Raw genomic sequence first — 22,730 nt, 5'->3', positions numbered from 1 at the left:
GTGTGCACCTAACTCTGCACGAGAGGACCCGACGCGGCGTGCGAGCCCCTATGGGAAGCGGACCCCACGGCCGCCCCTGCGGACTCCCGCGCGAACAGGCAGCTTCCGGAGCGCCTGAGCGGGAGGCGGCGAGGACCCCTCGGAAAGCTGAGGACCCAGGCTTGCGTGGCGCGCGGCTCACGTGACCACCCAGAGAACAAAGGTCGCCTAACGCGAGGACCGAGCTCAAGTGCTGCGTGGGGTAACGTGTCGGCCCAGGTAGGCTAGGACTTCCAGATAGACGCGATCAGTGGAAGAGAAACCTAGGTTTCAATATACGAAGCGTCCATCATACTGCAAACTACATTTCCCAGGAAGCACGGCGGCACCAACCTTTCCTAGTAGCTACAGGTCTTTTTTAAGCTAGTTGTTAGTTTCTGCATGTGCCAAATTAATAAATTATCGTCATTAGGTACGTATTAGGAAAGTCACTATTGTTGTCACCTGCCTTTTCAGGCGGGTTCCTGGAGATTGCTGAAAGTTATCCTGAGGATGGGAGGCGGCGGCTCTCAGGCCTGAATAGGCCAAGCCCCGCTAAATTCCCAGCGTGTCACTAGTACTACTGAGGAGCTCTGCAGCCCAGGATGCCTTGAACTCAACTCCCCATCTCAGGAACGGTGGTTCTCAGCTCCTTAACTGTTAGGGTTACATACAGGCTGTACGTTAAACTGGAATTTATGGTCACTTTATGTATTTAGGGTGCTAGGCAACCGCCACAAAGGCTGAACACTGTGTGTGTGTTTGGGGGGGAACGGACACCACAATTATACTATTATATTCCTCCTGGACCCACTCACTGTGGGACCCCAGATTCTTCATTTCTAGGTGTGGATCTGAACACAATTTCAATTTTTCATTGTTTGGTGAAGTTAAAACAAAGAAAGGAGAGCCACCCGAGGTGGCGCACACCTGTAATCCCAGGGGCAGGCGGATCGCTGTGAGTTCGAGGCCAGCCTGGTCTACAAATTGAGTCCAGGACAGCCAAGGCTACACAGAGAAACCCTGTCTCGAAAAACCAAAACAAACAAAACAAAAGAAAGGAAGACAGAAGCCAAAGAACCTCACACTGGCTATTTTTTAAATGAGATAAAAAATATCTTTATTTTATAAAACATGCTGTTTTAAGCAAAATTTTTTTTAAAAAATAAAACAAAACTCAAGGTAGAATGTATGGAAGACAGCCATGTCTCAGCTGTGGGCAGGAACGAAGGCAGTAGCTCAGCTTCCTCCACACTGGTTTGATTGGCCCATTGAGATCTTGCATGCTGGTCCATCCAGCCATCATCTCTCAAGCAGCTGGACCTGCGAGCTGTTCGGATCTCTTGTTGTACCCTGTCACTGTCCAGGACTTCAGCTCTCTAGCTGGCTAGGAACTGAGCGTTCTGATTCTAGGAGCTCTTCTGTTTAGGTATTAATCACCCAGGATATTTATTGAGAATATCAATGACTTTCCACCTGGGTGAATTTAGGCTTTGTTCTGGCCCCTGTTTTGCAGAGGATAAGGGGACTCTGGCTTCTAGGACCTTTGCAACAGTTTTGCTGCTGTCCAGTTCTATTAATAGCACCATGTGTGGACCCTGCGCAGATCCAGTTCTGGAAGTGGACAGGGAAAAGCCAACTTGAGAAGCCATCCCTCAGTTCTGGAAATAGAACACTGAAAGGAAGGGGTTAGGTCACAGGTCAAAGGGCCAGCACTGAGGAGAAGACAGCTGCATCTGTTAAGAAACAAACAACAGTGAAACAAAGGGTGAACAGAGAAAGCATCGGGGCACTTCCTATGAAGAAGGAACATGAGGACGGAGAGCACAGCACACATTTCCCTCAGACAGGACTGAGGAGGTGGCACGCATCTCCCTCAGACATTCTAGAATTAGGCCAGCGCCTTTAGAAAGTATCTCCCAGAGCTGGGCATAGTGGCTCAATGCCTGTAACCCCAGCACTCGGGAGGCAGAGGCAGGTGGATCTCTGTGAGTTTGAGGCCAGCCTGGTCTACAGAGGGAGTCCAGGACAGCTAAGACTACACAGAGAAACCCTGTCTTGAAAAACCAAAAAAAAGAAAAAAAGAAAGTCAGTCAATCTCACTGACAGACTGTCAGCTGCCTCATGAGTAGAAGATGAGGTAGCGCTGCTGTGCTCATTAAGATGGTGCTGCAGCCTCTCCGTGCCATCAACCCTCCCCAGCCGAGCTCCCCTCCCTCCCCTCAGCCCAGCCTTACTCTTGGGACTTGTCTGGCTCTCAGGCTCAGGCACCTTCCAGTCCATCTTCCGGCCCTTCTCATAAAGACCCTTGAGCACCTTGTGGAAGGACTCGGGCTCAGTACCGTTCTTGCTTAGCTCCAGATACTTCCGGTAGAGCTGAAGGGCTGTGCGGGCATCCTCGATACTGTCATGGGTCTCACTTTGGATCTTCAGGTCTGGGGTAAATACAGCATGTACGAACCTCACAAAGAAGGTATCCCGTTTCCATCCTGACACCCAGAAAACTCCCATGCAGGCTCCCAGTCCTGAGGAAAACATTCCCTTATTTTGTGTGTGTTCAAGGCTTGGCCTGTGTTTAGTATATGCTGTGTGGGGGTACATGGGAACCATGGAGGTCAGGAGGTGTCAGATGGCCTGGAACTGAAGTTAGAGGTGGTTGTGAGCCACCACACAAGTGCTGGGAACCGAACCTGGATCTTCTACAAGAGCAACAGGTGCTCGTACCCACTGAGCCAACTCTTCAGCCCCAGAAAATGCCTTAAGTTAGTGACAGTAGCTCACTGAAACTGTTAGCCCCGCCCCCCAAAATTGTAACTCTTAAGTTGAGAAACCACTAACTATTCTTTATTCCTAAATGTTTCCTAGTCTGTTTTTGTTGCAGGGTTTTGGGTTTTTGTTGCCACTGCTGTTCAGACAGCACGTCCTATGGTGCCCAGGCTGGCTTCAATCTTCTGTATCTGGAAGCATCAGCCTCCTTGTTTTTTTTTTTTTTTTTTTTTAAGAGAAGGTTTTTTTGTAGCCCAGATTGGCCTTGACTCATTTTATAGCTGAGACTAACCTTAAACTTGTGTTTCTTCTGTGTCTACCTCCTGAGTTAATGACTAGAGGTAGGCATGTACTACTAGGTCCAGTTTCTTGTTTTGTTTTGTTGGTTTTTTGGGACAGGGTTTCTCTGTGTAGTCTTAGCTATCCTGGACTAGCTTTGTAGACCAGGCTGGCCTCAAACTCACAGCGATCCATCTGCCTCTGCTTCCTGAGTGCTGGGATTACAGGTGTGTGCCACCGTGCCCAGCTTTTTAGTAGGTCCAGTTTCATGTGGTCCTGGGGTCCACCAACCAAGCCACACCCTCTACCCCTAATGTTTTTCTTCTTAATCAGGACTACTGGGCATACACGGTAGAGCAGCTCACCTAAAAAATACCAGGCAAGAAATCTTAGAGAAATCATTCGTTTTCGGGGCATGTGGAACAGGTAGACTGTGTCAAGAACTTGGTCCTTGGGCACCTGGCAGGGATCAAAACAGAAGCCATAATGTAGACGTCCCATTCTCTAAATTCAGATATGCATCCTGAGAAGCCTATCTGCCAAAGTCACAGTAAATCCTAGGCCAGCAAGGTGGCTCAGCAGGTAAAGGCATTTGCCACAAGGCCTTACCACCTGAGTTCAATCAACTTCCACAAGTGAGTTGCCCTCTACACATGAAACGTGGTACTTGGAGGATGCATGTATGAGTGCACACACACACTAAATAGACGTAATTTTGTTTTTTAAAATATAAAGGAGGGTTATAGGAGCAGGCTAGGTGGGAAGAAGGCTGTATACTGTGGAGGTAGAAGTGACAGGCACGATAGTGCACGCCTTTAATCCCAACACTCAGGAGGGGACATGGACCTCTGTGAGTTTGAGACCAGCCTGCTCAACATAACTGGTTATAGAGCAGCCAGAGCTACACAGTGAGACCCTGTGTCAAACCAAACCAAAGGAATCCAAAGCAAAGGACAACAGAGTAAGCCCCGCCCTAACCATGAGGTTGATAACCCGGAAGTCCTTCTGCAGCCCATGACCCACAAACTTGACTCCAATATCAATGAGAAAACGAAGCTTCAGGTAGGTAGACTTGAGAGTTGTGAGGTGCTTGGAGGAAATTTTGGCATCAAGGTCTCCCGGCTTTATCCCCGAGTACTGAGTCAAGTAATCTACAACCTAGGAGCAGAGAAACGACAAATCAGCGCCCGAGAAGGCACGGCCTCTTCCTGCCACTCTTTCCAGGGCTCTGTTCAGGCCCCTTCAGCTCCTCCCACCTGCTCCTGAGTAGAGATGTAGTCATCAATGAAAGGGACGCCCTCATTCGGGCCTTGGCCCCGAACACAGGTGATCCTTGCCACTGACATCTGGCTCGGTTTAATGGTAGACTTGGTACCATCACTGCGTAACTCAGCTTCTTCCTATGGCACAAGAGTCAGTATGGACACCAGAGAAATACAGTTCCTGATATCCTCAGAGTCCTTTTGGCTTTGGTTACCTCATTAAGAGTGACAAACTCGGCGTCGAGGCCCACCAGGTCCCCGAGCTGGGGCATCTCATTCAGCATCAGTGGGATGAAGGTGGCGTGTGTTTTCCGCTGCTTCCGTGCCAGTGAGGCTTCTGCCAGCAGCACACTAGCCTCAATAGGGTTCTTGACTAGAGGGAGAATGCAGACAAGGCTGGGGCTAGGGAAATGGGGGGGGGGGACCCCAGGATGGCCGCTCAGAGGCTGTCCTTCTGTACCTGGTCTCCTGAATACCAAAGTAGTTGGGAGAAAGGAGTGTACCTGGGCTGGCAAGACGGTCAGCAGGTAGACACTCACTGCCACATCTGACACCCCAAGATTGGTCCCCAGTATCACAGGGAGGAGGGGAAGGAGCTACTCCCACAAGCTCCTGTGATGTCCACATTCATGCTGTGGTATACATGCTAATGTGCACACACAGAGTAAATTAAGCTGTAATAAAAATATTTTAAAGAGACTATATCTGATAGGCAGCATAGCAGATCAAATCAGAAAATTATCAAGGAATAGACCAAAAAAAAAAAAAAAAAAAAAAAAAAGATAGAAATAGGCCGGGCGTGGTGGCGCACACCTTTAATCCCAGCACTCGGGAGGCAGAGGCAGGTGGATCTCTGTGAGTTCGAGGCCAGCCTGGTGTACAAAGTGAGTCCAGGACAGCCAAGGCTACACAGAGAAACCCTGTCTCAAAAAAAGTAAAAATATATAAAATAAAATAAAATGAAAACAGATACCCTGTGCAGCTGTTCTAGAGTGTTTAGAGTAAAAACCACAACCGTGCCATTCTTATCAAATCTCCTCCCTCCTCCTTACTCCACCCTCACAATTTCCAGCCTCAAAATCAATTAATTGGTTAATTTTGTCTTATTCTTTGAAGTGGGTCTTACTTTATAGCCCAGGTTGGTTTTGAACTACGTAGGCCAAGTCATCCTTGACCTCATAGTAATCCTCCTGCCATGGTCTCTTGAGTGCTGGGATTTCAGGCATGAACCACTCCCACTGTGCCCCGCCCCCCATAATCCCCAGCCAGCTTCTAAACTAAGATCTATCTGGTCAGCAGGACTTTCTCTGGCATCCCTGGAAGTAGTAGCACCTATTACCAATCCTGAATACAAAGCTATCCCCAGGCTTTCTCTTGAGTGCAGCCTAAACTGTCTAGTCTTTGGGCCACTCCAGGTCACTCACTGTTCAGGTTGTATCTGGAATTGAGATTCCTTTTGACATAATACAGGATAGCAGGTACTTTCCAGTTCATGTCAAACTGCACAGCTTCATACTAGAGGAGGCAGAACACAAGGCTAGAGGGTAGCTCAGTGCTGAAATGCTTGCCTGTCATGCATAAAACCCTGGGTGTAATCCTGGGCACTGCCTCACTCTCTAAAAAGGAAACAATCAACCAACCCTGCATCCTATCTAACAATGTATCTCATTCCTTTTCCTCAATCAGACAGAGGCCAGGACCCAGGTGCTATCTCCCACGGCCCCCCTCCCACTCCCACCACCCCCCACAGGGTTTCTCTGTGTAGCCTTGGCTGTCCTGGACTCACTCTGTAGACCAGGCTGGCCTCGAACTCAGAGAGACCCACCTGCCTCTGCCTCCCAAGTCCTGGGATTAAAGAGAGTGTAGATTAAAGAGAGAGAGAGAGAGAGAGAGAGAGAGAGAGAGAGAGAGAGAGAGAGAGTGTGTGTGTGTGTGTGTGTGTGTGTGTGTGTGTGTGTGTGTGTGTGTGTGTGTGTTTGTTTCCCAACTCTCCTGATGCCATTTATTTCCAAAGCTCTCTCCTCCCAGCATGAACCTTTCATAGGGCCCCAAGAATGAGGACACTAACCAAGATGGGTAGATGAAGGGGGAATGGGGCTGTAATCCTGCCCTCTAGGGTCTGAGGCAGAAGATCACAAGTTCAAGAGTACCATAGGCTGCACAGTAAATTCAAGAACAATCTGAGGCACACAACAACAACCCTCTGCATGTTTCCCCAAAAGAAATAAAGGTAGAAGCCGGGAGTAGTGGCGCATGCCTGTAATCCCAGCAGAGGCAGAGGCAGGTGGATCTCTGTGAGTTCGAGCCCAGCCTGGTGTACAAAGTGAATCCACAACAGCCAAGGCTACAGAATAACCCTGTCTCGAAAAACAAACAACAAGAATGAAAGTGGGTACAGCACGTGCTCTGACTCACCTTGTCAATAGGCTCAATGAGGAAATCATTGAAGAGGTACCACTGCTGGTGAGTCACGCCCTGTGCAGATAAAGGAGCAGGCTGGGAGTGACAGCTGGCTGTCTACTTGCTAGGTGTACAGGGACAGCCCTGGGACTGCACCACAGCCATCCCCCCAGCAATGTTCCTTCCCTGTATCGGTTCACTCACCTCCTTGCGCTGGTGGTAGGTCTCCCCGACTTTGATATGAGCCACCAAGCTGCCTCCTGTGCGTGAGTCCAGGATGTGCACCACAGTAGCCATCAGGTCATACACACAGACACCGTGCTCCTCTGCCCTGGCTGGACCCCACTGTGAGGGAGAGGGGACCCAGGCTGCTAAGCTAAGTGTGAGGACTGGGGTTTGGGATAAGGGATGGGGAGAAAGGACAGAGGGTAGCATGTCCTGGGAAGGGGGAGCCAGGGTAGGCAATCTCCATCTTCCGCCATGTATGACTTCCCAACCCTCAACATCATTATTCTGGGAAAGCGCACAATTGGCAAATATACATTTTATTCCTTTCCTTTCTCCTCTAAGCTCCTCATCCCTCTGCCTTACCTCTGACCCCACCTTGACTCCTTCATCCCCTTGCCCTGCCTCACCTCCAACCGACCCCACCTACACCCCCTCACTTCTGCAAACCACCTGCATCTCATGCTCCTCGGGCCAGTTGCAGACATCCAGTCCTTTGTTCTTGGTCATCTTCATGCGGATGGAAAATGGAAGCCAGACATTTTTCAGTTCCTCGATGGAGGAGCAGCACAGAGAGCCGTCTGCGCCCCGCAGCTCCTTCCTGTTAGACAGACGGCTAGAGCTGTGCTCAGAAGGCATAGCCAGCCCACAGGAAGCACCAAGGACTTCCACCAGTGGACAGCTCTAAGACGGCACCTACCGATGATCCGCCAGTGCAAACTCCTTGTTCTTAATTTCTCCACCATATTTCTTTGCTGCTATTTTGAAGGCAAACTAAGTACAAAGGAAAAACATCAATATTCCTTAAGAACATAGTCATATATAGAAATACCACAAGGAATGAGAATAATCTCACTTGAGAACTCCTCAAAAGTCCTGATTTCAGTCTTGGTCATTACCTCAGCTTGTAGTCTCCAGAAATCAGCCTCCTTTGAGCTGTTCACTTCACAGTTGATGACAAGAATGTCTGGCAGGTGTCGGATATTGCGGGTTTGAATCTGAGGAAATGAGACAAGAAAGGCAGAGTCCACGCCTTTAATCCCAGCACTCGGGAGGCAGAGGCAGGGGAATCGCTGTGAGTTTGAGGCCAGCCTGCTCTACAAAGTGAGTTCAGGACAGCCAAGGCTACACAGAGAAACCCTGTCTCCAAAAACAAAAACAAAAACAAAAAAACAAAAAGACAGAGTCCACAAAGAAACCTAGACATGATCATTGAAACTGGAGTTCTTCCACGTCCACACCCCATCAATCCCTGCAAGTCTCTGGGAGCACCTCAGGCAGAGCGTGGAGGAGTGCTCTGAGGCAGGCCCAGCCTCCTCACCGTGGGCTGGTACCTCTCGCAGCTGTCACACCAGGCCTGTGTGTTCTGCTCCAGGCACACACTTCGCTTCAGCACCTGAGCAAAGTCGTAGTTCTTCCCGGTTTTATCTGAGGAGAAACTTGATCCTTCACTCCAAGCTCTCCCCTCTCCCCACAGCCCCCCACAAACAGCTGCAGGGTGTACCACAGATGCTACCCTCAGGGTAGGAGAGTGTGAAGAGCAGAGTGGAGGAGGCTCGCACGGTCTCGCTGCCACAGCGGCACAGGCTGCAGTTCTCCATCTCACAGCTAAACAGCTGCCCGATGATGGAGTCCCCTGATGAACAGAGACTGCTGAGCGTGGAGAGGGCGACATATGTGGTGAGTGTCAGGAGACCCTCTGGGTCCAGGGCCCGCTTTGGTGGCTTTACCCCAGTCCAGTGCCATACCTGCCCCCAGCACCTCGGTAAGCCTGTGGTAGGTCCAGCCCCTGCATGTCCTGGTGCAGCTGGGTGAGGATGAAACGGTTCCACCTTTGGATGAGCCTGGCCAGATTGCCCTTGCCCGTCGCCTCATCGGAGTCCGCGAGGATGAGACCCAGAGCTGAGGCCTCAGGAATGGTTCGGAACGCTCGGAGAAAATTACTGCCCTGGAAGAGGGTTACGTTGGTGGCAAAGGGTTATTTTCTCTTGTGTGCCATTTGCACAGCAATGCCCTTTTCAACTATCGGCCTTCTACCCCTTGCCGCTTTAAGTGTCCCGGGCCTCTGAGGACTGACCTGACAAGGATCGCCACGGGAGAGGTCCAGCATGTGGAAGAGGAAGCCGAGCTCACATGCCAGGCAGAACTCCTTCTGGCAAAGGTGGTTCTGGATTAGACAGCGAACGGGCTCCAGGAAATAGAGCACCTGGAGGGAAGAGCAGGAGAGCTGGTGCGGGGAACTGGGGTGGGGGGGGGGGGGGAGGAAGAGACGGGGTTCTGTAAGCCACTGGAGTGCAAAGCGCGACTCCACTGATGCAGACAACACACGAGGGCACGCGGGCACGCGGTAATGAGGCCAAGGTACAAGGGGCTGGACTAAGGCGGCCTAGAGAGAGTGGAGTAGGGGTAGCCAGGCTCGGTGACGCACACCTTTAATCCCAGCACCTGGGAGGCAGAAGCAGGGGGACTGCTGTGAGTTTGAGGCCAGCCTGGTCTACAGAGCAAGCCTAGGACAGCCAAGATAACACAGAGAAACCCTGTCTTGAAAAACTGGGGGAAAAAAAAAAAAAGAGTGGAGTAGGAAACTCAGGGGCGGCGGGAGTGAGGACGGGGCAGGAGGCGCGCTCAAGCCCGGAAGAGGTGGCCTTACCTGGATCATGCAGTTGCAGTAGGCATTGGGGATGTGGGGCTCTAAGCCAGCAAACAGAGTCTTATTGTAGTGTTTGAAGTCAAAGTCTTCCAGCCCCAGCTTGGAGTACTTGATAGTCACCTACAGCACAGACATTGGAGAGAGTGAGGGCAGAGGCCCGCGGTCGCTCCTTCTCCCGAACCCGCCTCCCTCCCGCGCCAGTTGCAGAGGAAGGAACTGACTGGGCTCCTTATTTCCCAGATGGCACTCTTCGCACACATGCCCCACACCCTGACGCAGCACCCCCAGCACCTTTCGGTATTTCTTAGAAACCATGTGGAGATGTGGCTCCTCTTCTCGTCCTATTGGTGACTCCGTGATTTGGCTGAAGTTGTCAAATTCATTGTCTGAGTCCTTTAGTCGATAGGGAATCTAGAGTTTGTTTTTTATTGAGAGAGGGTGGAGGACACTGTTGGATGTCTTCAGCAGCTTAGGCTTCTCCTTTTTCTTTCTTTCTTTTGTTTTTTGTTTTTGTTTTTTGAGACAGGGTTTCTCTGTGTAACAGCTCTAGCTGTCCTGGAACTCGCTCTGTAGACCAGGCTGGCCTCGAACTCACAGAGATCCACCTACCTCTTGCCTCCCAAGTGCTGGGATTAAGGCATGTGCCACCACCTGACCACCCTTCTCTTTCTTTTCTGTTGTTTTTTGTTTATTTTGAGACAGGATCTTACTACATAGCTCTGGATGGCCTGAAATTCAGTATGTCAACCAGGTTAGTCTTGAACTCCTACCTTTGCCTCTTATGTGCTGGAATTAAAGGCATATGCCATCACACCTGATACTGTTTTGGGGGGGGGGTTGTTTTGTTTCTGTTTTTGAGACAGGGCCTTTTTGTTTTGTTGTGTTGTGTTTTTTCCAGACAGGCTTTCTCCGCGTAGCCTTGGCTGTCCTGGACTCACTTAGTAGACCAGGCTGGCCTCAAATTCACAGAGACCCGTCTGTCTCTGCCTCCCAAGTGCTGGGAGAGGCAGGGTCTTATGTAGCCAAAAACCCTTAAACTGTCCAGCCACCCAGGGCTGGGTTTACAGGTTTGCCACCTCAACCAGTGCACACTTATTCCTTCCTTTCTGTCTATTTTAAAACTTTATTTCAACGTAACTATGGTTACAGAAATATATTCACGTTAGTTAATGGATTGAAATTAAGTTTAATTTGTACATGGTTTATGATTTTAAAAAACTAACAACCCTGCCATCTAGCTTATTTTTATCTATTACAAACAGATAAAAGGTCTTCCTTAGAAAAGGAACACATATTACACTGTAAAAGATTATAAAATTGGGGGCAGAGTTCAGACCCAAGATCAATGCCCAGATCTCAAGGTATCTGGAGAACCAATTCATAATAGTCCTCCTCTGACCTCCATGAGTGCTTGTGACACATGCATGCCTACACTCACTCACTCACGCGCACACGCACAGACACACACACACTCATACACGTTCTTATGAACATATCACTCACACACCATATATAGTCACACAGAGTCTCATATACCATACAGTGACACACTCACACATCATACAAAGTTACACACACACACACACACACACTCACACATATATAGTCACACACACTTCATACACAGCATACACAGCCACACACACAAACATCATGTACATTAACACACACTCACACACATCACATACAGCCACACACATACACCCACATCATGCACAGTTACACACACACACACAGTCACACACATATACTCACACATATCATATATGTACAAACCACAGCATGCTCAGGCACACACACATCACATACACACAAACCCATACACATCTCATACACACTCCTGTCACACACACATCATACACACACATACACACTCACTCACACGCCACAGATCAAACACATACATATAACAATGTGTGTGTGTGTGTGTGTGTGTATATATTCTTTAAAATTTTTTTTTAATTTTTTTTTTTTTTTAGTTTTTCGAGATAGGGTTTCTCTGTGTAGTCCTTGCTGTCCTGGACTTGCTTTGTTGACCAGGCTGGCCTCGAACTCACAGAGATTCACCTGCCTCTGTCTTTTTTTTTTTTTTTTTTTTTTTCCTATACAGGGTTTCTCTGTGGAGCCTCAGCTGTCCTAGAACTCACTCTGGCCTCCAACTCAGCGATCTGCCTGCCTCTGCCTCCTGAGTGCTGGGATTGAAGGTGTACACCACCATCCAACTAATAATAAAAAAATTTTTTGTTTGTTTTTGTTGTTTAAGACAGGGTTTCTCTGTGTAGCCTTGGCTGTCCTGGACTCACTCTGTAGACCAGGCTGGCCTCAAACTCACAGCAATGCCTCCTGAGTGCTGGAATTAAAGGCATGTGCCAACACACCCAGCCGATAAATTTTTTATTTTTTTATTTTTTGTTTTTCCAGACAAGGTTTCTCAGTGTAGCCTTGGCCGTCCTAGACTCACTTTGTAGACCAGGCTGGCCTCGAGCTCACAGCGATCTGCCTGCCTCTTGCCTATAAAATTTTTTAAATTAATTTTAAGGGGCTAGAGAGATGGTCCAGCAGCTAAGAGCACCCTCTGCAACCTCCAGAGGACCTGGGTTCAATTCCCAGCACCCACATGGCAGTTCACAACAATCTTTAACTCCAGTCCAGGGGATCTAATGCCCTAACACAGATATATATTCAGGCAAAACATCAATGAATACAGATTTTTTTTTTTTCGAGACAGAGTTTCTCTGTGTAGCCCTGGCTGTCCTAGACTCACTTTGTAGACCAGGCTGGCCTTGAACTCAAAGTGATCTACCTGCCTCTGCCTCCCAAGTGCTGGGATTAAAGGCGTGCGCCACCACGCTGGCTAGAATTTTTTTTTTTTAAATAATCTTTTTTTTTTTTTGGTTTTTTGAGACAAGATTTGGCTGTCCTGGACTTGCTTTTATAGACCAGACTGGCCTTGAACTTAGTGATCCGCCTGCCTCTGCTGGGATTAAAGGCGTGTGCCACTACACCTGGCAAAAATATTAATCTTAAAGTTTATGTTATATTACTACTTACTTCCTAAGGCTCTCTATGACAGGTCTGCTGTGTTCCTCCTCCACAGCCACCTACGTCCTCACGTCCCACTAGCTACCCACTTGGTTATGATGTTCTTATCTGCTGCAGCCTAGGGTAACAGCTCCCCTCTGAGAAGCCCTGGCACAGAATGCTCACAACATTCTTTTGGCATTTAACAAGATATTATTTCTGATGGGACTAGGGTCTTATCTTCAACCAAATAACTATCCTAAGAGATAAAGCCTGATCATCTATGTCTCAGATGGAACAAGCATAGTACCCTGACTTCTGCACACATCCCCCAAGCAAAGACTAGTAAAGGGTAAGAGAACGCAGGAGCTCCCTCTGAACACACCTGATTGCGCAGCCTGGTGCGAGGGTTGGGCGCATAGCCAATGAAGCCCACTTTCTTCATGGTTCGAAGAATTTCTGCATCCACAGGTGGTGCCCGCCTGTAAGCAGTGTGGTTCTAGGCTTGAGGGCCATGACAGCCACGCATGCATTTCCCACCCATGGCTCAGAAGGAAGAAAAAGCATTTAAGGCAGACAGAAATAATAGGCAGTGGACGATATCAGGCTAACAGGCGTCTGTTACCTCCCCCTCCCCCCCAGCCCAGCAGAGGACAACCTGGGAGCAGGAGCAGAGTTGGCAGCGGGCCAGTCGGAGAGCAGCGAGTCCGTGGTAAGTGGCACGGGAATGAGCGAAAGAGGCAGCAGGTCCTGACTCCAGTCCAGAGGCGGCAACGAGTCCACAAGACACGGCAAGGCAAATTCCGTCTCTCGGGAGTAGGGGTTGAAGGACGGCTCAGGGGAATCAGTCCAGAGATGCACACAGCCCTCCGAATCCCCAAAGGCCAGCGCCTGTTTGCTGGCTGACACATCAAACGTCATCAGCAGAGGTCCCACAGGATTCACATGAAAGATGTCGGCTGGGTTGGCCAGGCCTGTGGGTTCACAAAACTGACACTGCCCTAGAAAGGAAAAAGCCACAGACCAGCGGGCCCTGGATGGGAAAGGTAAACAGCCCTTTATGCACTGTTTACCTCTTCTGATACCAGGTGAGACACTAAACAGACATGCACCTCATGTGATCTCATGAATCACAAGTGCTTTCCTCAAGGTATTAGTAAGTTTTAAATTTTATTTATTTATTTATTTATTATTTATATAGTAGTCTGCCTGCATGTACACCTGCAGGCCAGAAGAGGGCACCAGATCTCATTATAGACGGCTGTAAATCAGCATGTAGTTGCTGGGAATTGAACTCAGGACCTTTGGAAGAATAGCCAGTGATCTTAACCTCTGAGCCCCAGAGTTATTTTTTTAATTACCAGTATATATGTGCATCTGTACAGGGATATACCCACCAGTGCAGGTGCCTGCAGAGGCCAAAAGAGCCTCAGAGCTACTGAAGCCTCCTAATGTCAGTGCTGGGGGCTGAACTCAGTCCCCTACTAGACCAGTAATGTTCTGAATCACTGAGTTTTGGTGATACAGGAGAGTGAAGCCAGGGCCTACCACCTTGTGGGCAATCGTTCTCTCATTCAACTGCAGCCCCGTGTTTTTCTTTTCTTTCTTTCTTTTTTTTTTTTTTTTTTTTGGTTATTTTTGAGACAGGGTCTCTCTGTGTAGACTTCTCTGTTTTGGACTCACTTTGTAGACCAGGCTGGCCTCAAACTCACAGAGCTCCACCTGCCTCTGCCTCCTGAGTGCTGGGATTAAAGGCGTGCGCCACCACGCCCGCTACTCCGTGTTTCTTTTTTTAAGCCAGAGTATCACTATGTTGCCCAGGTTGGTCTTCAATGTGTTCTGCAGCCAGGCAGGACTTCAGCCTCTCGGTAAACAGGGTTACAGAGCTGTAGTCTTGTCTATGTTCCTTTCACCCAAAGAGAAAAGCTCACTTCTAACCAAACCTAAGTGAAGCATGCGAGCCTAGTGGCCAGCCATTTCTTTCCCCAATAAGAGGGACATGGGGTTACCCCTGCGGGGCTGGGCCTCTGCCCGCTGGCCTGTCCTACCCAGGGCTGCGCCCTTCATACCTGACTGGGAGATGATAGCAAGACGGGAAGTGTATGTAGGGATGAAACGCAGGAAGGCAGGGTCCACGTGGACTTGAAGTGGCGTGATGGCACGCATCATGCGCAAGTCGTACACCTTGAGGAAACGGTCACAGGCCAGGCCGGTGAGGCGGCTAGAGAAGCCACAGGCAGCCAGCAGGTTGCCATGGACATCGAAGTCTGACAGACTCCCTGAGAAGGCCTCAAATTCGTGCTCCACCTTAAAGCTACGGAGGTCTCGCAGAGACACCTGAGCAAGAGAAACTGTTACTTACCTTCCACTTCTGTGACAGAGAAGGGATCCTGCTGCCTACTTAATCTCAAGAGGGCCCGCCAGAGAGCACTAAGGCTCTGGGGTACTGTCAGCAAAGGCAGGCAGGACGAGAAGCCAAGAGCGTATGCTTTGCCACCAAGGCACCTGGCTGTAGGAAACGCAGGATCTAAGACATCTCGTAACGTCTCAGATCCAGGCAGGGAAAACAGACCTCAGCGTCTAGTGAGACAGGAGGAGACATGGAACCTGGCTACCTTGCCAGATGTGTGGCCACAGAAGAAGAAGCGATTCGTCTGCCGCATGATGGTGACTCCGGGAATCTCCAGTGCGTACTAGAGAGGAGAGAAGCCAGTGAGAGGATTTTTCCCACAGACCAAGAACAGAGAAGCCCCGCCCACACCTCAGCACACCGGGTCCAAGCCCCGCCCCGCCCCTTGGCCCATACCTTCTGCGTCTCCTGGACTGTGTTCAGGTCTATCTCCAGGATGTGGCTCTGCAGCCCACCAACAAGCAGAGTGCTGTTGTCAGTCAGGAGGAGACTGTGCATATCCTCACCCTCATCCAGCCTGCGGAGAAGCGCCGAGAGGCCAGGGGCTCACCAGCGGCCATGCCACGGCCTTCCCATAACCTTTCCCAGCTCAATGGAAAGGCCACTTACAGATAGTCAAATATGATGAGGCCCCCACGGGCCGTGTACTTGAGGTTGTTCTTGGTGAGGAAAAGGATTCCGTTCTCCAAGCTCTGGATCTGCCTGATGTCATCGCTGCCATTGACCTGAAAGGATGAGTAACGCTCCAAAGCTGGACCGAAAAATGAAGTGGCATGGCCCTAGAAGGACGGAGACAAGCGACACATGAGGGCAGGGGCAGGTTCGCCTAGATACTTGCCGTGGACTGAGCCTTCCTCGCACTGCCTCCTTTCTGTCTAGTGGCCACTGAGACATAAGGCTAGGAACCAGTCAATCTGAGAGATAAAAGCAATGATTATAGTACCTTGTACTAATGCATTACAAATTATTTTTAAAAGTTTAAACTTGTGTGCATGTGTGTATCCCAGACAGGCTGAAGAGGGCCGCAGAGCCTCTGGAGCTAGAGTTACAGACTGCAGACATGAACTGCCATGTGGGAGCTGGGACTCTAACCCAGGTCCTCTTGAAGGGGACAAGTGGTCTTTTTATTTTAATTTTATGAACATTAGTGTCTTGACTGCATGTATGTCTGTGTGAGGGCATCAGATACCCTGGAACAGGTTACATACAGTACAGACAGTTGTGAGCTGTCACGTGGGTGCTGGGAATTGAACCCAGGTCTTCTGGAAGAGCAGTCGATGCTCCTAACCACTGAGCCATCTCTTCAGCCCAGGACACGTAGTCTTAACCAATCCCTGAAGGCCAGAAACATGAGCTGATCCTCCAATGGCCACTTGTTCCATGGCTGAATATTAAAGTGTGGGTTTCTTTTCTTTTTTTTTTTTTTTTGGGTGGGGGTGGGGGGGCTCTTGTCTTTTTTTTTTTTTTAAAGCAACAACAGGATCTCATATAGTTCCGGGTGGCCTGGTATTTGCTATGTAAACCAGGACAAGGATCCTCCGGCCTACATCTTGATTAGAACTGGCTTCGCCGGGTGGTGGTGCACGCTTTTAGTCCCAGCACTCGGGAGGCAGAGGCAGGTGGATCGCTCTGAGCTCGAGGCCAGCCTGGTCTACAAAGTGAGTCCAGGACAGTCAAGGCTACACAGAGAAACCCTGTCTTGAAAAAGAGGGGGGTTTTTTTTAATTTACATTTTGTGCTTGAGTACTAGCAATCAAACCTCAGGGCTCACATATGTTAGACTTGGCTAAGATACATCCTCAGCCTCCTCAGCCTTTTGACTTTATTTTGAGATAGGTTCTTGCTACAGACAATTAGCCAGCCTGGCCTGGGCTTTATGCAATGCATCTTGGTTACTCAAGTGCTGAGTGACATTACAGGCATGTGCCCACCTTGAATCCCATTTCAATTCTTTTCTTTCTTTCTTCTTTATTATTATTACTTTTTTTTTTTTTTTTTTTGAGGCAGCCTTGGCTGTCCTGGAACTCACTTTGTAGAACAGGCTGGACTTAAATTCACAGAAATTCACCTGACTCTGCCTTCTGAATACTGGGATTAAAGTTGTAGGCCAACATGCCCAGCCTTGATTTATGGGTTGTGTTACAACACACTCTGCTGTGGTACCTGGCAGCTGGCTTACTAGTGTGAGAAGGTCGAATATAGCTCAGTGGTAAAACACTCGCCTAGATGTGTGAAATCCTGGGCTAAATACTCAGGCACTGGAAATGCCCAACTTCCCCATACCTTAGGCCTGGACTTTGTATGTGGGGGAAAAAGGGAGACACTAAGGTTTGATCCCAAGGCCTCTTGTATTCCAGGCAAGAGCTTATCACTGATTCACACCCCAACGCATATTTTGTGCTCTGTGTTCTGCCAAAAAAGGAAACGTCAACTGAGTTTGAGTCAAGCCTAATCTAGAGAGCAAGTTCCAAAATAGCATGGACTACACAGGGAAACCTCTCTCTTAAAAAAAAAAAAAAAAAGGCAAAAAAGACAAATTATTCAGCAACAGAGCTGCCTAGCTAACCTAATAAATTGTAACTTCTGGTAGCTCCTGCATGCTACACTCACCATTCTATATAGTGCCATGGGAATGTTTGCTAATATAGCTTTCCCTTCTTCACTTGTTCGGACAGTTTGTGAGACAGAATCTCACACACCACAGGCTGGCTTCAAACTCAGTAAAGTAGGCAAAGATGACCCTGAGCTCCTGAGCTCAGACCTGTGTCCTCCCAGCACCAGGACTATAGACAGGTAACCCCACACTACACACACCTATTTTCTAAGACTCAGTTCAGCTGCACCCTTCGCCCTGGTGGCCCTTTCTGGCTCCTCCCAGCTCACTAACACTCATCAGTATTTTCCTGTGACATTTTAGGCCGAGAGATCACTTGTTGGTGTGCTTTTCTCCTCGCTCTATACTGTGAGTTGTGCGAGAGTAAGAACTCTGGGTGGGTGGGTAGGTGGTTTCGGAAACATGGTCTTACTACCTAGTCCAAGCTGGCCTAGACCCTGCCATCCTCCTGCCTCAGGCTACAGAATGTTGCAACCACACTGTCTATGTGTATTCAATTTTACCCCTGTGCCAAGCACAGCAGTGGACAGCCCTTACCGAACTGAATACAACAGTGAAAAAATTCATTTCTCCTAATGGACAAACAATTCATACGCCATGAGGTTGTAGCTGTAACTAAACCAAGGTCTCACAGAAAACACTGGGTTTCACAGCCGATAGTAATACACATTAAAAATGAACACTGACAGCTGCTAAGACAGTTATCTAAGAAGACAAAATAACTCCAGCAGGAATTACACAAAAACATCCACTAAGCACTCTACAATTATAAACCAGGTGTGCGCATGCCTACAATACTAACACTTTGAGGTTGAGACAAGCCTGCCCCTTGCTCAAAGCCACTGGGCTGCAAAGTCAGTCCCAGACCAGAAAGCCCTACATAGTGAGACCCTATTTCAAATCCCCAACCCACTCGCAACTCTTTAAGTGGGCAAAACACAGCCGTCCACGTGGTGGCATATGCTTGCAATGAGGCCGACAGATCACTGTGAGCTCAAAACTAGCCTGGTCTACGAAGTGAGCGCAGGATGGCCAGGGCTACACAGAGAAACCCTGTCTTGAATGAATAAATAAAATAAAGTGGGCAAAACTCTAAAAGACTGGCTAGGACTGTACTGGGTATGGCAGACATGTGTGAGTGACCAGTGATGGGTACAGGCAATCATGATTGCGGCCTGAGCTCGCTGTGAACCAGCTGTAATCCCAGCACTTGGGACATGCAGGTAGGACTACGTTTGATGCCAGCCCTGTGTTAGGCACGTAGCTCAGTGAGCACAGCACTTCCCTGCTGCAGTGAAGCCCTGGGTTTTATCCCAGCACCACACAGGCTGAATATGATTTGGGTGCATGTACTCCTAGCACTCAGGAGATAGAGGCAGGAGGATCAGAAACTCAAGATCATCCTTGGCTGTACATAAAGTTCAAGGCCAGCCTGGGCTACAAAGGGAGTCCAAGACAGCCAAGGCTACACAGAGAAACCCTGTCTCGGAAAAAAAGAAAAGAAAAGAAAAGAAAAAAACAAAAACAAAAAACCAGAGCCGGGTGGTGGTGGCGCACGCCTTTAATCCCAGCACTTGGGAGGCAGAGGCAGGCGGATCGCTGTGAGTTTGAGGCCAGCCTGGTCTACAAAGTGAGTCCAGGACATCCAAGGCTACACACAGAAACCCTGTCTCGAAAAACCAAAATAAATAAATAAAATAATAAACAACCATCAGACATGGTGGCACACACACAAACTCAGCACTTGGGAGGCAAAAGCAGGAGGATGGCTGTGAGTTCCAGGTAAAGCCTGGACTATACAATAAAACACAACACAACGTGAGTGATGGGCAAACTGGCAAAGTGGGATGCCTCCAGATTGATTTCTGGAGCCTACGTTCCCCAATTCTTTCTCCACTCCCTCCTTCCTGGTTTCAGGGACCAAGCAATCTCTCATCGCTTCAGTTTTGACTCCCTGCGTAGAGCCGAGCCAACCTTGGGCAAAGACCAGACACAGCTTTCTCAAACACCCTTTCAGCCTTCAGAGAGGGGTGTGGTTCTTACCCCATGGCTCCCCACCCACAGCATCTCCTCATGTAAGTCAAAGTGGGAGACAGACACGGGCACTCCCACTTCAGCCACCACGCTGTGCAATTCAGAGTAGACACCTTCCATTATGTGCACTGACTCCTGGACAGGAAGCGCCTCCAAGGCCACTCCCTCCGGGTCCAGCTCCACGTTCTGCAGCAGATTCGGATTCAGGTGGGCATCCAGGACTGGGTCCAGGGCTGAATGCATAGCTGGGGAAAATTCGGCCAGTCCAGGATCCAGACCGTCAAAGTTCATGACGATAATGGCCACTGCTCAGACCTGAGTCACACCCTCCCTTGCCAGGACTCCTACTGACACGCTGACCCAACCTTCAGCAGGACAGCACCAGTGAGCCTAGAATGGACATCCTGGCCTGTAAGGGAAAGAGGTAGCTCCGTCAGGGATAGGCCTAGGTACCGGCAGTATCTTCTATGTGGACAAGACAATGAGGCAGGCTGAAAGGGACATGCAGGAGGGGGACACAGTGTCCCTGGCTGTGCACCTCTAAACTTTCTAAGTTCCCTACCACCCCCACCAAATAATCTAATGCTTGACTTCCCTTTCTCCTGAACCACGGGCTGAAGGGAGCAGGTGGGTATCATAGGGGCTGCAGTCTGTTAGACAGCTCTAAGCCGTTTTCCTAGAATTGAGTGTGAGGGAAAGGGGCAGGGCAGTGAAGGGAGCAAGACAAGTCAGTTTCCCAGAATCCCTTACAGTGGTTACCCAGCATTCTCCAGGGGGGGGGGGGAGGTAACAAGAACGGCCAGTTACCCACAATCGGGGCGGGGGTAAGGGGGAAGTCATGAAAACGGGTAGCTACCCAGAATTCTTTGAGCGACCCAGAAAAACTGGTTACCCAGAATTCTCCCCCAGCGCAGGGGACGGGAGGGGAAGGCTTAGGGCAAAGGTCAGCCGTGTTCCTGGGATGCTTACGGGGAATGGGTCATTACCAAGATTTCTCCATGGCGGATATTTTGGAGCGCGTGGAATTCAAACGAGTAGGGGGGCAGAGAAAGCGCCGTCAGCTCCGCGGGAAATTCCAGTTTCCCGACTACTCCCCCGCGCCTCGAGCTCAACCTAACGCGAGGCGGACGGCAGATTGGCAGCCATCGCGTCCAATCAGCAGGGGCCGGGAGCTCCGCTCAGCCAATCAGAGCGAGCCAGGTACGGAGGAGGCCTGTGATGCGTGAGCTCCGCGGAAACGGGGGTTACGGAATGCCGCCGGGGACAAACCGAGTCAGGCGCGGATCCGTATGATGTTTGGGGAAAGAGTCATCCGTTCACTTTTAAGCCTTGTTACGCAAAGTTAACTTTAGACCTGGGAACCAAACCTTTCCGCTCCTTGAATAGAAACTTCGTCCTCCACTCCAGACCTTTTTCCTGCGGTGCCTCTGACCCGGTGCCCCCCGAAACTCACTGGCATTTCCTATGATGACTTCTAGAGATGGGAAAGAAAAAGGAAGCGGGAGCCCGGCTTCTAGTTTGGCCCAAGTGGCCACCTTTTCTCTATTTCTAAAGGCATCCATCTGAAATTCCCACTCATGCTCGTATCGTCCCCAATGGTCCCCGTAATTTTCCCAAGAATCAAGACTCCTAGACCGGCAAATTCCCCTATCCGTGGAGCAGGACCTTGTCCCTCGGGGGGAGCCGGGCAGTAAGTTGAGTCAGCTGAGATGTATGCTACCAACAGTCATTCTGGAGGATTCTTGGCCAACCTCCCACTCTGATATCATACCGCCTCGCCTCGCCGCGCCTCGCCTGTGGGAGGGTGTCACCATGTCCCCCAGAGTCTGGGGCATTAGCTGCTGTGCTAAACTGCTTTGGAATCGGTCCAGTCTTTCTTTTTTCTTTTTTTTTTTTTTTTTTTTTTTGGTTTTTTTGAGACAGGGTTTCTCTGTGTAGCCTTGGCCATCCTGGACTCACTTTGTAGACCAGGCTGGCCTTGAACTCACAGCGATCCGCCTGCCTCTGCCTCCCGAGTGCTGGGATTAAAGGCGTGTGCCACCACGCCCGGCTCGGTCCAGTCTTAAGTCGCGCAAACTCAGCGGTTATCACTGCTTTTAAAGGCCATGCACACCTAATGCTCCCGCAATCCCTGGATTCTTAATGCAGAGGAAAGCGGCCCCCCAAAAGTTCAAGGCCAGCCTAGGCTTCGTCACGTCAAGGAACAGGCCAGCTATGGTTACACGGTGAGTCAGCAAACAGCATAAAGGCCATACTGTGGGGTACCTGTGGAAGAAATAACTCACCAATAATAAGCTTTTAAAGCATTCCTTGGGCCAGGCATGGTTTTGCTCACAGTAATCCAGATGTTGAGTCAGGAGAATTAGGAACTCAAGGCTAGCCTCTGCTATATAACAAGTTTCTGGCTAGCCTCTGCTACATAACAAGTTTCTGGCTAGCCTCTGCTACATAACAAGTTCCTGGCTAGCCTCTGCTACATAACAAGTTCAAGGCTAGCCTCTGTTACATAACAAGTTCAAGGCTAGCCTCTGCTACATAACAAGTTCCTGGCTAGTTAGGGTACATGAGATTGATTCTGTTTCAGAAAACCAAAAGCCAGGCTAGGTGAGGTGGGGAACACAGCAACACTCAGGAGGCAGAGACAAGCATCTCTGTGAGACAGCCTGGTCTACATAATGAACCACAGGCCAACCCAGGCTACACAGGGAGACCTTGTCTCAAAAATTACCACCCCCAAATAAAAAAATGTCTTTCTTTTCAAAAAGGTGAAAGAGGCTATCAAGATGGCACAGCAGGGCCGGGCGCTGTGGCGCAGCCTTTAATCCCAGCACTCGGGAGGCAGAGGCAGGCGGATCGCTGTGAGTTCGAGGCCAGCCTGGTCTACAAAGCGAGTCTAGGACAGCCAAGGCTACACAGAGAAACCCTGTTTCGAAAAACCAAAAAACCAAAACAAAAGATGGCACAGCAGGTAAGGGTCCTGCTACCAACTGTGAGTGTCGGCAGGCGGATCTCTGTGAGTTCAAGCCAGCCTGGTCTACAAAGCAAGTCCAG

At 49.6% G+C, this 22,730-nt stretch overlaps 1 protein-coding gene across 1 annotated transcript; it reads right to left on the bottom strand.

The window, feature by feature from the left end:
• Positions 1-1,160: 1,160 nt before the first annotated feature.
• On the bottom strand, positions 1,161-20,082 carry Pan2 (poly(A) specific ribonuclease subunit PAN2). Its single transcript, XM_051170104.1, has 25 exons — positions 19,689-20,082; positions 15,641-15,810; positions 15,428-15,548; positions 15,237-15,314; positions 14,691-14,958; positions 13,280-13,622; positions 13,007-13,103; positions 9,892-10,011; positions 9,601-9,720; positions 9,028-9,156; positions 8,699-8,898; positions 8,467-8,603; positions 8,272-8,378; positions 7,850-7,948; positions 7,651-7,724; positions 7,404-7,551; positions 6,930-7,070; positions 6,741-6,800; positions 5,750-5,840; positions 4,541-4,698; positions 4,320-4,463; positions 4,042-4,221; positions 3,429-3,522; positions 2,256-2,453; positions 1,161-1,754 (listed from the first exon to the last, which is right to left on the bottom strand). Exons 1-25 carry the CDS (start codon positions 19,968-19,970, stop codon positions 1,720-1,722), a joined length of 3,594 nt encoding a protein of 1,197 aa, XP_051026061.1. The 5' UTR covers positions 19,971-20,082; the 3' UTR covers positions 1,161-1,719.
• Positions 20,083-22,730: the final 2,648 nt, after the last annotated feature.

This window comes from Acomys russatus, chromosome 28 (assembly GCF_903995435.1).
Source record: "Acomys russatus chromosome 28, mAcoRus1.1, whole genome shotgun sequence".
NCBI lineage: Eukaryota > Metazoa > Chordata > Mammalia > Rodentia > Muridae > Acomys > Acomys russatus.
This window is presented reverse-complemented; position numbering and strand designations above follow the sequence as displayed.